At 42.5% G+C, this 14371-nt stretch overlaps 1 protein-coding gene across 2 annotated transcripts; it reads right to left on the bottom strand.

Moving 5' to 3' along the window:
• Nucleotides 1-2020: 2020 nt before the first annotated feature.
• Nucleotides 2021-13535, bottom strand: LOC139632199 (zinc finger protein 93-like). 2 transcript variants are annotated; one of them, XR_011693522.1, is made up of 5 exons: nt 12952-13535; nt 10819-11222; nt 9914-9971; nt 5449-9638; nt 2021-2758 (listed from the first exon to the last, which is right to left on the bottom strand). XR_011693522.1 is itself a non-coding variant. In XM_071497015.1 (4 exons), exons 1-4 carry the CDS (start codon nt 13424-13426, stop codon nt 8140-8142), a joined length of 2436 nt encoding a protein of 811 aa, XP_071353116.1. In that variant the 5' UTR covers nt 13427-13535; the 3' UTR covers nt 2076-8139. The 2 variants fall into 2 exon arrangements, 1 of the variants encoding a protein (XP_071353116.1); XM_071497015.1 differs by having other exon boundaries at nt 2076-9638.
• Between the last annotated feature and the right edge of the window lie 836 nt (nt 13536-14371).

Here is a 14371-nt window from a genome sequence, read left to right as displayed (position 1 = left end):
GGTGTGATCACAACATCAGTGACACAGAAATGTGGGTGAAGGCGTGACGTGTTGGATTAGATGCTGGATATGTTATTGGTACCATGTTACTGTGCTTTATGTATGAAAATGATAAGAAATACAACAATTAGCAAAGAGGATCAAGAAGAATGTTGAGCCTCTGAGGCCGCACCACACAGGCCTCCTGAAAGGATACAAGGGTCTAGGTCCAGGTTCCATGGTTGATCCCTGGTTGGTGACACAGAGCTTCACTCCGCACGTTACTTAGTTGGAGCTTGGCACCATATTGAAGGAGGAGAGTGCTATTTCACCCCTCACTCTTGTAGTGCAGATGGTTCCATCGCAGCTGTAGGTTAGGGGCAGCGCACGGCGTACACCCCAGTTGTCTTCCTCAACGTCTGATTGAGTCAACCTTTTTCAAACCATTATTCTGGGTCTGGAGGTGAATTTGTGTCACCTCTTTTGCTTCGATGCACCAATGGCTGGCTGTCAGCTGTGGACGCAGGAACCCCTTTACAGCGGCTGGCATGTATCCATGGAACTTTCTCTGCAACTTTGACCGCTGTCTCGGCCAGACTTGCAGAGAGGTAGGGGAGGGTGCTATTTCACCCCTCACTCTTGTAGTGCAGATGGTTCCAACGCAGCTGTAGGTTAGGGGCAGCGCACGGCGTACACCCCAGTTGTCTTCCTCAATGTCTGGTTGAGTCAACCTTTTTCAGACCGTTATTCTGGGTCTGGAGGTGAATTTGTATCACCTCTTTTGCTTCGATGCGCCAATGGCTGGCTGTCGGCTCAGGAACCCCTTCAAGCGTCTGGCATGTATCCATGGAACTTTCTCTGCAACTCTGACCGCTGTCTCGGTAAAACTTGTAGAGAGTTGGAGGAGGGCGCTATTTCACCCCTCACTCTTGTAGTGCAGATGGTTCCAACGCAGCTGTAGGTTAGGGGCAGCGCATGGCGTACACCCCAGTTGTCTTCCTCAATGTCTGGTTGAGTCAACCTTTTTCAGACCATTATTCTGGGTCTGGCAGTGAACTTGTGTCACCTCTTTTGCTTTGTCTCTCTAGGCCACTGTAGACTGCACTTTGCTGATTCTATTGACAATGGTCAAGACAGTATTACAAAGTCCCACAGGATTTGACGATGCCGTGGTTAAAGGACAAAAGTGTGTCCTGGGGAGACAGAAGAATACTAATGAGCCACGCTGGGACGAAATCATTGTTCAATGCTTCAACTTCAAAAATCACAAAGCACTGACAAACAAGTGCATCCCAGCAAGGTTCCTCAGTTTTTTGGAACACTTCCGTTGTTGTGTGTATTACTGGCCCTATTAACAATAGTCAAGACAGTATTATAAAATCCCATTGGATTTAAAGGTGCCGCACTTTAAGGACAAAAGTGTTTCCAGGGGACACAAAAAGTGATGAACCAGTATGTGACGCAATTATGTGTTCACTGCTTTAAGTTCAAAAGTCACAAAGCATTGAACAACAAATGCGTCTCAACCTGTTTCCTCACTTTTATGTGTCCCGTAGAAACACTTCTGTTGTCACCTGTGATATATAAAGCATTACTGTATTTGCTTGGGTGTGATCACAACATCAGTGACACAGAAATGTGGGTGAAGGCGTGACGTGTTGGATTAGATGCTGGATATGTTATTGGTACCATGTTACTGTGCTTTATGTATGAAAATGATAAGAAATACAACAATTAGCAAAGAGGATCAAGAAGAATGTTGAGCCTCTGAGGCCGCACCACACAGGCCTCCTGAAAGGATACAAGGGTCTAGGTCCAGGTTCCATGGTTGATCCCTGGTTGGTGACACAGAGCTTCACTCCGCACGTTACTTAGTTGGAGCTTGGCACCATATTGAAGGAGGAGAGTGCTATTTCACCCCTCACTCTTGTAGTGCAGATGGTTCCATCGCAGCTGTAGGTTAGGGGCAGCGCACGGCGTACACCCCAGTTGTCTTCCTCAACGTCTGATTGAGTCAACCTTTTTCAAACCATTATTCTGGGTCTGGAGGTGAATTTGTGTCACCTCTTTTGCTTCGATGCACCAATGGCTGGCTGTCAGCTGTGGACGCAGGAACCCCTTTACAGCGGCTGGCATGTATCCATGGAACTTTCTCTGCAACTTTGACCGCTGTCTCGGCCAGACTTGCAGAGAGGTAGGGGAGGGTGCTATTTCACCCCTCACTCTTGTAGTGCAGATGGTTCCAACGCAGCTGTAGGTTAGGGGCAGCGCACGGCGTACACCCCAGTTGTCTTCCTCAATGTCTGGTTGAGTCAACCTTTTTCAGACCGTTATTCTGGGTCTGGAGGTGAATTTGTATCACCTCTTTTGCTTCGATGCGCCAATGGCTGGCTGTCGGCTCAGGAACCCCTTCAAGCGTCTGGCATGTATCCATGGAACTTTCTCTGCAACTCTGACCGCTGTCTCGGTAAAACTTGTAGAGAGTTGGAGGAGGGCGCTATTTCACCCCTCACTCTTGTAGTGCAGATGGTTCCAACGCAGCTGTAGGTTAGGGGCAGCGCATGGCGTACACCCCAGTTGTCTTCCTCAATGTCTGGTTGAGTCAACCTTTTTCAGACCATTATTCTGGGTCTGGCAGTGAACTTGTGTCACCTCTTTTGCTTTGTCTCTCTAGGCCACTGTAGACTGCACTTTGCTGATTCTATTGACAATGGTCAAGACAGTATTACAAAGTCCCACAGGATTTGACGATGCCGTGGTTAAAGGACAAAAGTGTGTCCTGGGGAGACAGAAGAATACTAATGAGCCACGCTGGGACGAAATCATTGTTCAATGCTTCAACTTCAAAAATCACAAAGCACTGACAAACAAGTGCATCCCAGCAAGGTTCCTCAGTTTTTTGGAACACTTCCGTTGTTGTGTGTATTACTGGCCCTATTAACAATAGTCAAGACAGTATTATAAAATCCCATTGGATTTAAAGGTGCCGCACTTTAAGGACAAAAGTGTTTCCAGGGGACACAAAAAGTGATGAACCAGTATGTGACGCAATTATGTGTTCACTGCTTTAAGTTCAAAAGTCACAAAGCATTGAACAACAAATGCGTCTCAACCTGTTTCCTCACTTTTATGTGTCCCGTAGAAACACTTCTGTTGTCACCTGTGATATATAAAGCATTACTGTATTTGCTTGGGTGTGATCACAACATCAGTGACACAGAAATGTGGGTGAAGGCGTGACGTGTTGGATTAGATGCTGGATATGTTATTGGTACCATGTTACTGTGCTTTATGTATGAAAATGATAAGAAATACAACAATTAGCAAAGAGGATCAAGAAGAATGTTGAGCCTCTGAGGCCGCACCACACAGGCCTCCTGAAAGGATACAAGGGTCTAGGTCCAGGTTCCATGGTTGATCCCTGGTTGGTGACACAGAGCTTCACTCCGCACGTTACTTAGTTGGAGCTTGGCACCATATTGAAGGAGGAAACTGCCCAGACTGGTTAGGGGCAGCGCACGGCATGCACCCCAGTTGTCGTTATGTCACGCCTTCACCCACATCTCTGTGTCACTGATGTTATGATAACACCCAAGCAAATACAGTAATGCTATATGTATCACAGGTCACAACAGAAGAATGAGGAAACAGGTTGAGACGCATTTGTTGTTCAATGTTTTGTGACTTTTGAACTTAACGCAGTGAACACATGATGGCGTCACATACTGGTTCATCACTTTTTGTGTCGCCTGGAAACACTTTTTTCCTTAAAGTGCGGTACCTTTATATCCAATGGGATTTTATAATATTGTCTGGACTATTGTTAATAGGGCCAGTAATACAGACGACAACAGAAGTGTTCCAGGGGAAACGAAAAAAATGAACCTCACTGGGATGCACTTGTTTGTAAATGCTTTGCGATTTTTGAAGTTGAACCATTGATAATAATTGTGTCCCAGCGTGGCTCATCAGTTTTTTTTTTGTCCCCTGGAAACAGTTATGTTGTTTAACTGTGGCAGCTTCAAACCCTTCTGGACACTCTAATACTGTCTTGTCTGTTGTTAATATGACCAGTTGTGGAGTGTGGCCAGGAAAATCCAATGCACTGTAACATATGAAACATGCAAACACACACAGCACAACCAAATACAGAAAGGCTCTGCCAGTAGTTCAGGCGACAACAGAAATGTTCTTGGGGACACAACAAGGTAATGAACCACACTGGGATGCAATTATTTTTCAATGGTTCAGTTTGAAAAATTACAAAGCAATGAACAAGTTCATCTCAGCGAGTTTCATCATTCTTTTTGAGTCCCCTGGAAACACTTTTGTCCTTGAACTGCTACACCTTCATATCCTGTGGGACTTCATCATACTGTTCCCCCTGCTCAGGGCTTAGGGGTGACATTGGGATTGGGCCAATGTGCGTCCCTGCCTGCTTCATCACTTTTTTGTGGACTCTGAAAACACTTGTGTTTTGAAGCTGCTGCAGCTTCAAAGCCTGTGTGACTTTATGGTACTGTCTTGACTAATGTTATTATGACCAGTAAATTGCAGTCTACAGTGGCCTGCAGAGCCCAACGCACAACAACTTCAGCAAATGCACATACAACACAAGCAATTACATGAGTGTTCTGCTGGTAGCAGAGACAACAACAGAAGTATTCCAGGGGAAACAAAAAAGTGATGAACCGGGCAGGGCCACACATTGGCCCAATCCCAATGTCCTTCCTAGGCCCTGTCCTGGATCCTCACAGGTTCTACCTTACTGTTTTTTTTGTTTTATGGTGGTTGTTAATCGTTGTTTCCAGGGATCCCCTGGTAACCATGGTAGCCTGTCATTTAATGTCACAACACTATGAATTTTGGTTAACACCTTCAGGCAAAGTCTGCAGAAATGCGGACTTAAAGAAAGTGTACATGGAGGGCTCCAAATGAGAGCCCTCATGCCCTGATGGACTTCCCTAAAGTCTGTGAGGGGGGGCTTTGGGATTGGGTCTTGTTCTTGAATGCTTTGTGACTTGTGCACTTTATGTCAATTTAACTTAAAAAGTCACAAAGCATTGAACAAGTGCTTCCCAGCCTGGTTTCTCACTTTTTTGTGTCCTCTAGAAACACTTGTTCTGAATCTAACTGCTCTTTACTGGCCTTATTAAAATTAGTGAAGACAGTAACATAAAGTCATACAGGATTTGAAGCTGCAGCGGTTTCAGATATAACAGTTGCTCTATGTTACTGAGACACCACAGCTGTTCAGAAACAGCAGATTCAGACAGCACAAGTTTGACAACTTTGCACACACAACTAATGCATTTGTCACAGCTGATATAAAGCTGGCTTTCATAACAGATTACAGGTACATTTCTTCCATGTTCTGACACAAAACTTACCATCCCTCCACATTACAGTCAGCAATTTAACACAGTAACGGTCCGACTGAAATCTCTTCTTCAGCATGGTGGCCCTTACCTTTTAGTAGTTATCTGCAGGATTTTGCAGTAATGTTTTCTGAGTCAAAGTCAAGCGGCATCACAGTGTTTCCCTCTGTGTTCTTCTTGTTTCTCCTTGTTTCTTGGGGGAAATAATTTGTATGATCCAACAAGATGACAGTTGGCTGTATCGAAGACGGTCTGCGTTTACCTGCTGCAAGACTTTATCAATCTGACTTGTGAAAGCTGAACTAGTTAAAAAAAGCATTATCATGACAGTGATTAAATTACTGTCGTAACTTAATAAAACCAAAAAAGCGTATTCTCCGTCTTCCGCAAACAATGAAATGTTTTTCATGTGTCGGGAACAGAAACTTCACTGAGGAAAAACTCTGAAATGCAGCTCTCGCCAATCCAACCAGGTCCTCTGTGTGTCTGCCAGACTGTGGAGGGACACAGTCTGATGTGGCTTTGATCTAAAGCCACAGAATTCTGATGTCACTGTTGTGACAGTGTTCTAATGTTAGTGTTGTGATGTCACAGTGTTCTAATGTTAGTGTTGTGATGTCACAGAATTCTGACACACACACACACACACACACACACACACGTTTTTCCCATTGTATTTAGATGTAATGAAAAACGCTGTTATAATAATACTGAACTGTTTACTCTGCTGCTTTTATTACAGCGATTGAAAAAAAACTGTAAATCTAAGGGTTCACCTACTTTGTCACCTGCTTTGTGAATATTTAATGGCTGTGTTCAGTAATGACAAAGATTATTGCTGTTTGTGTCACATTAGCTTAGAGACACTGTCTTTGTCTGTACATGTGACTTAGATAAAAATCAGATCACATGACCAATTACAGTTTTTTCAGTTGCTAACAAACATCTGTCAACGCTGAAGCTTCTTTATCAGACAGTCCTCCATATTTAGGAAGATACATCTTCACTAAACCTCCAGAGCTCACTCAGACCATGGATCTTGAAATAAGCTTTTTAAACCATAACATTTCAACAGTTCTGACTCAGGAGACAGTGTCACTCATAACACGCTGACACAATTAACACTAATAGCAGGAAGAATTATAACAAATGACCTTTCAGGTTTCAATAAATGAGTAATTATGGACTAACATCTTTTCACTTTGTTGAGTGTACTAAAGTATATCTGACATGAATGAATCAGCAACAAATGTGATTTCTGATCAAGGTTTAATTTTCATTGCTTCCTTCTTAAACAAGGTAAAAATGAGAACATTTTCATACAATAACCAAGAGGTCTACTGTAAAATCTTTCTAGACAAAGTATATAATATAAAGAGTAAATATATTAAGGTGTCTGGTAAAGGACATAAAAAGGCCAAACTTCCATGGTTACCTGAGCAGTTATGGGACTGTATGAGACCAAAAGGTTATGCTCTAAATCAGGTCTCAATACTGATATTACTGTTTTAAAAATCTTAAAAATAAAAAAATAAAAATTAAATAAAATTAAAAATGAACACAGTACAAGACCCTTACTAGAACTGAGACTTAACAATAAGTCAAACAAAATGCAAAAGTAAAAGCAGCATCCATCAGTCAAAGACATGGCAACAACATTCAGATGTGTCTGATCTGCTCAGCTGAGCTATGGTTTCACGACTGATGTGCAGTCAATCACTTGCACAAATGTTTTCTCAGAATAAAGGTAGACACAGGTAGACATTACCTGTCAGGTAAAACCTGAAAGGAGCATCTTAACCGAACCGACATCTGAGGAGTCGGGCATCCAAGAAAAGAAAGGAGGGACTATTAGTTATCTGGTGATACCCAGACCGTGCATCATCAGTGGTTTCAAATGGAAACAACTTTAGTATAATACTTGTGAAAACATTAAGTTCAGGTTTTTCTCAGTTTTGTTTTATGTGCCTAGAAAATGCAAATGCATGAAGAAATTTTACTATGTATCTTATGTATTTTGATTCAACCACATTTCCCTACTGGATGCTGCCAGAGCCTGATGGGAGCTGTTGTTGATTACCAGTGAAGTGACGGTTGTCTTACTTTTTTTAAAGTTAGATGATGAGATTATTTTGGGGATTCAGAGGTCTGCATATGGAGCACTGAAAAAATATGGAACAATCACTTCCACAACTTCATGTTTCTCATATCAAAAATATCCAATTCTTCATTGTCAAATTATGCGGTCAACAGCTTTTTTCACTCCTGAAAGAAATGAATGAATTACAGATACAGAAGCAAACTTTTATTCTTTCTTCAATTTATTTTTATATAAATACTATCAAATGCTTTGATCAGTTGATTTGGAAAAAAATGGAACAAAAATTTAAATATGATAAAGCATTTCCCAAGTTCAAGTATCAATACACTGAGTGCAGCACCAGTGGTTTCCATTGAACACAACTTTAGTGTAATACAAACATTAAAAAAAGTGTCTATGACTTACTGAGGATTAAGTATACTTAAATATAACAGTTTAGATTGATTAAGCATTTTATACTCCGACACTGAACTGCTGCAGATGTCTTATGAGCAGTTTTTTCCCACTCAGATGCTTGGGGAAGTTGGGAAAATATGATCAGAGATGGAGACAACTACAAAAACAAGTATTCATTTTGCAATTAATTTAAGTGTTGGACAAATGAAAATGTTGACTTGCTGATGGTGCTGGATGAAAGTCAGAGTCACCAAAGTGACCATGGCTGAGGACTGAGAAATCAGGTCACGCCTCAGGTCTGGTGCCTGCTGTGCTGAGCATGGGTGAGTGAGAGCCATCACCACACTGGTGTTTCTTGAGCTGCCTGGAGTTGGAGAAGCCCTGGCTGCAGCGGTCACAGGAGTACAGCTTCACGCCGGTGTGGATCTGCATGTGAGACTTCAGCTGGTTGGACTGGCTGAACTTACTGCTACAGACCTGGCACTCGTACGGCTGCTCTCCCCTGTGCAGTTTAGCGTGTCGGTAGAAGTTGTTGCGCGTCCTGAAAGCTTTGCCACACTGCTCGCACGCGTACCTTTTCTCTCCGGTGTGCAGCGTCATGTGATCCTTCAGACGGCTCAGCTGCAGGAATCTCTTCCCGCAGACGCTGCAGCTGTTGAGCTTCTCCTCACTGTGACGCCGCATGTGGTAGACAAATGTACATTTACGGTGGAAAGACTTCCCACAGGTAGCGCAGATGAATGTTTTTTCTTCTGCATGGCTTTCTTTGTGAGTTCTCAAAGTGCAGGCGCTGGAGAAACGTTTCTGACAGACTGTGCAGGTGAAGGACTTGAGGCCTGCAGGCTCGTCTCTCTGCTGACTCTGGGCCCTCTCTGGGACCTGGTGCACCACCTGTTGATGCTCCAGCAGTTTAGAGTTGTAGAAAAAGGTCTTTCCACACAGTTCACACATTAATGTTTTTTTGGCGCCGTGAAGAAGCATGTGGGTCTTGAACGCCCAGCTTCCTGAGAACTCCTCCCTGCACTCCTTGCACCTGAAAGGTTTCTCACCTGTGTGGACTCGCAGGTGTCTCCGGAGGTTGTTCTTGAGGCCAAATCCAATCCCGCACATCTGGCAGACAAAGGGTTTTTCCCCTGTGTGGACGACCTGGTGCTGCACCAGCGCTCGTTTCAGCTTGAACGTCTTGCCGCAGTCGGAGCATTTGAAGGGCCGCTCGTCTGAATGTACTCTCTTGTGAGAGAACAGGTGAGCAGACGTCCTGAAACTCCTCCCACAGGTGGCACAGATGAAAGGTTTTACTCCGCTGTGAATGGACTGGTGTTCCTGCAGGACGCTCTTGGTGGTAAATCCTTTCCCACAGGTGTCGCAGATGAATGGTCTGACTCCAGTGTGGACGGCCTCGTGACGTTTCAGCAGGTGCATCTTACTGTACGTCTTCTCACAAACGGAGCACCTGAAGGATTTCTTCTGTGCTTCATGGCACAGCAGGTGTTCTTCCAGTTTCTCCTGGGTCCTGAGCTGTTTGTCACACTGGCTACAAGGCCACGTTTTCTGACTTTTCTTCTCTCTTGCTGTTCTCACCTTGTGGGCCTGTAGGTGAGACTGAAGAGTCTTCTCTTCATGGAAGCACTTGTCACAGTGGTCGCAGGAGAAAGGCTTGTCATGACAGCTCATGTGCTGCTTCAGCTGATGCCGGTAGTGGAAACCTTTGTTGCATTTCTCACAGAAGACTCGTTTCTGCTGATGCTTCTCCTTCCTTCTCCTGTTTTTCTCCGGGCTGATACCTTGAAGGTATGAAACAAAGAGAAATATCTATGAAATCTCATATTACACGAAGAACACAAAGCAGCTGCAGCACCTGCAAACACACCTTTGTCAGCAGGTATGATTTTAGAAATTAAAAGTGGTGATATTCCATCCATCTTCTGTTCCTTTAAACTACAAATCCTAGTGATGGTTCGACTTGATAAACTGTCAACTGTACTGGTGGTTTTATTCACAGTCAGGTAAACTTTTCTGGAACCACCATGATTTTCTTTGTTCTAAAATCTGCTCTCACCTGCTGACCTCCCTCCAGTGTCTTCAGGTTTGTCTCCACTGAGCTTGGTCACAGTTTCCTGTAAAGAACAAGATGGACAGAACAAAGTTTGGTATTGGTTAGATCCCAGTGTGGTGGTTTTTATTGTTCGTGGCAGAGTCCATTACTCCAGCCTCAGTTCTTCAGGTCCTGGGTCCAGATGTTGAAAGTTTCCTTTCAGACTCTGCTCCATGTTGACATGACTGCATCACATTTATGCTGCAGGTCTCCTGTTCTACCTCATCCCAAAGGGGGTCTACTGGATCCAGGTCTGAGACTGAACTGGACTCACTGTCATGTTGACGAAACCAGTTTGTGACATGGAGCATTATCCTGCAGGAAGTAGCCATTAGCAGATGATCTTCACCAGGTCTTCACCTGTCCAGTGCTGGTGAGTCTGTGTCCACTGCAGCCTCAGGTTTCTGGTCTTGGTGACAGGAAGTGGAACCTGACGTGGTCTCTGCTGTTGTAGTCCATCCACCTCCAGGTTGACGTGTTGTTCTGAGTAACCGGAGCCTTTCTGTCAGCCCAGACCAGTCTGTCCATTCACCTCTGAACTCTGACCTCTGAGCCCTCTCATCAACACAGAGCTGCTGCTCACTGATGAGACTGTTGAGATCAGCAGCTTCAGAAACACTCAGAGCAACAATCCAGTCACAGTCAGAGTCACTGAGTCTCAGTTTCCTTCAGCCTGATGTTTGATGTGAACATTAACTGAGGCTCCTCCTGGATCTGCACTCCTGCCACATGATTGGCTGATTGGATAACTACATGAATAAGCAAGTGTACAAGTGTCCCTAATAAAGTGCTTGTTGAGTGCATGTTTTAAGATATGGCCTCTGAAAACACTGTGAGACATCTGTGTGCACACACTGCCTGAGGCTTACCTGAGGTTCAGAGGTGACCCCTGTCGAAGCCACAGGTTTGCTCTCCTCTGCTCTAGAGCCTGGTGTACTGTCAGCAGCCTGGCCTGTGACTTGAGGATTGAGGGTCTCCTTACTGTTCACCATCAGTGCAGACTGTGGGGGGGTATGGGAAGTTTGTCTCATGGTTGGTAAAGCAGCAGCAGCAGCAGCAGCAGCAGCAGCAACAGCAGCAGCGTCCTCATTCTTCAGGTTTAGACTGACAGGCACAGAGCTGAGGTTGGGCAGAGGTTGACTTGTCACCACCAGAGGGGACGAGGTCTGAGCCGAGGTCTGACCTGTGGCCACTGCAGAGCTCAGGATGGCCAGTGACAGAGCTGCAGGGTCCGACACCATCTGATTGGTGTACAGAGACACAGCAGGGCTCCCTGAAACAAAAACACAATCCGAAACATAATTTAGTAAAGAGGAGAAAATTAATGAAGTACATTTACTCAAGTACTGGGGTGAAGTACTTGATTATATAAATATGATGCACTGTTATAGATTAAAATACACAACAGCACATCAAGTACCTCAGATCAGTTCTACCTCCACCTTCTGCAACATTCAAGTGCTGCTTGAATTAAAAGCATCAGTAATAATACTTAATAATTATTTGTCATTGGCAGGGGAAATTCTGCTGCCTAATGAATACTTAAAGAAAATCTTACTGATAACAATTATATTCTTTTAATTAAGTGTTGTACAAAGCTTTGATTATTGACAGCTGTGACGAAAATGTCTTTACAGGCATTTATATTGACGTGAAATGGCTCAACAAAAAACCCCAAATAGCAAGTGGTTGTCAGTGGGGATTGGTATCATTAAGATTTTAATGGTACTACTACTTTTATCAATACTGCATATTGATCTGGTACTATTACAGTACTCTTATTTGTACTTTTTTGGTAATTTGTAAGAGAAAAGAAATCATGAACAGAATTAACATTGATTTATTGTATCATGTACATATGCAACATTATTGAGTAGAAAATCTTCAGCAGTATTGTTTTGAACAAATCACTATTATAGACTGATTTTGTGGTGATGGAAATGTAAAACAAATGTAATTTAAAGGACTTTTTCTTTGACAGTATTTTTAGTAGTAGTATTTCCTGTGCACTTCACCAAGTGCCCCCCCTGCTCTGAGGGACCTGAACCTGAACCTGAATTTCTGAAGGACAGTTTTCATTTCAGATTGAATCTAAGAACACACCCAGAACAACCAGCTGACTAATTCATCAGTGACCCATGTTGGTTTCTGCTGGCTGAACTGAGTTCACTCTGTGCGGGCTCCAGGCTGCTGGATAATTTTAAGGATAATTTTGAGGTACTTGTATTTTCCATTTTATGCTACTTTATTACTTTTACTTTCCTAAATTCCACTATATTTACACCTTTTTTTTTACTACACTACATTTATTGGACAACTTGCATAACCAGTTACTTTTCTATTGCATAAATACATAATGTCATCATCTCATAAAGCACAATTATAGCTGCTCCACCTTGACCAGCTGTAATATCAAAAAAAAAAAAAGCTGGAACTAACAACTATCTTTATTATAATTGATTAATTTACAGTTGCAACAAATAGTTTCATAAACTTTATTTCATAAACTGAATCATCAAATGCTAGTGTGAAATATGAGTGAAAAAATTCATCAGTTAAGACAGTTGCTAGTTTACTATTTTAATGATTATTGACTATTTGTTGCAGCTCTTTTTACACATTAATGACGATCAATAATACTTACCTGAAAGGAACCATTTTGCATAAAAGTACTTTTCATACTTGAAGTGCATTTTCTGGTGATAATCCAAATTATTACTTAAACATTAAATAATAAACATGAAATAATATTTTGGATTCAGTGCTTTTACTTGCAAATGTTTTAAGTTATGGTATTAGGCTACAAATAATTATAATATATAGCCTAATATATAATTAATAGTACGATGCCTTCATCTTTTGTGAGGCAGACTATGTTGCAACTTTTTGCAAGAAAAGTACTTTATAAATGCAGTATTACTTATCAGTGTTATTATTATTATTAGTGGTAGCAGTGGTTGTAGTATGTGTGCAGGTTACAATAATAAAAGACTTCCTCTCACCGAGCACTGGACCGCCCTGCAGCAGCACATGCACCGGCCCGGTCAGAGTCCTCTCCCCCCTCTCTCTCTGCAGCAGCTCCCGGGTTTTCTCAGCTCTCTCTCCCACCCTCTTCACCTCCAGGTCCAGGCGAGCCACCTCCCTCCTCAGCCTGCCAACCTGGCTCCTCAGCTGCTTCTCCAGCTGGAAACCGGCCGTGAGCTTGCTCCGCAGCTCGGCCTCCAGCTGTCCCACCTCCGCCCTCAGAGCGCGGTTCTCCCGCAGCAGTGTGGAGGTCGAGTCCCGGTAGAGCTCGGTTATTTTGTCGGTTAAATCTCTCTCGAGTTCCTGAAGGATTCGGGGAAACGCTGTCGCTGCTGCCCCGCCTCCTCCGCCAGCGGCACCGTCCCGCTCCAGTGCGGCAACGGTGGCCCGGACAGAGACCTCCACCACGGACCGTGTCTGGCTCTCAAAGTGGCCGTTAAATCTGGAGTCCATACTTATCTCATCAAAGTTGCCTTATCCGCATTTTCTGCGCGTTTTACCGAAGAAATATACTCGCTTGTATTTTGTTGTTTTGATCTTGGAAGTACAGCAGAAAGGAAGATTTGTAGTGCGGAAGCTGCTACTAGAGCGCATGCGCCGTCAGTCAAGCGCTTTCATGACTAGTAGTTGTTAGCTTTGTAACTTTTTGTGTCTTTGTTTTAATGGATAACTGAATTGAATTTACTTGAACTGAGTTTAATTTTTTTTAATTTGGGCAAAAAATATTAATAATGACTGAGCACAATTAATAAAAAAAAAATCAAATTAATTTTAATTTAATTTAATTTAAAATAAAAATGGAAAATATGAAGAATACTGTGTGGTTTTTTCTGTGCTAATGAATTATTATTGCATGTACACTGATTTTTATTATTAAAAATAAAAATCAGCTCCAAATCAAATACTTGGCCACTGAAGTCCAATCATCACTAGAGGGTTACTATGAAGATAGTTAAGGGACAGATGTTTGAAAGCAAAAAAGAACAAACATTCAATATAAAACAAAACAAATAAATGATAAACTCAAACTGTAGGCTAAATGTAAAACAAGGACAAGAATGGTGAACTGAAAATGAAAGAACTGAACTGTGAAAGCAGAAAAGGATCAGAAAGTGAAAAAAGCCTTGACTGTAACAACTGTCATGTTTGTCGTTTAGATTTTATTCATCTTTTTTGTGTGTGTTTTCTTATTTACATTTTTCTTTCATTCACAGTTTTGTCATAGTTTAATTTGATAGATAGATAGATAGATAGATAGATAGATAGATAGATACAGTGGCAAAGAGGACAGTGCATTAGAACAAAAAACAGCAAATGTCAGTATCAAATACTTAAAAAAAGATAAATAATAGAAAATAATATAATATGTTCAATTATATATTTACTTTTTTTTTTTTT

The sequence above is a fragment of the Trachinotus anak genome, unplaced genomic scaffold, assembly GCF_046630095.1.
Source record: "Trachinotus anak isolate AG129_WGS33_773 ecotype Australia unplaced genomic scaffold, CSIRO_AGI_Tana_v1 ptg000014l, whole genome shotgun sequence".
In the NCBI taxonomy this organism is placed as follows: domain Eukaryota; kingdom Metazoa; phylum Chordata; class Actinopteri; order Carangiformes; family Carangidae; genus Trachinotus; species Trachinotus anak.
The sequence above is the reverse complement of the archived record's forward strand: the minus strand, read 5'-3'. Positions and strand labels throughout refer to the sequence as shown.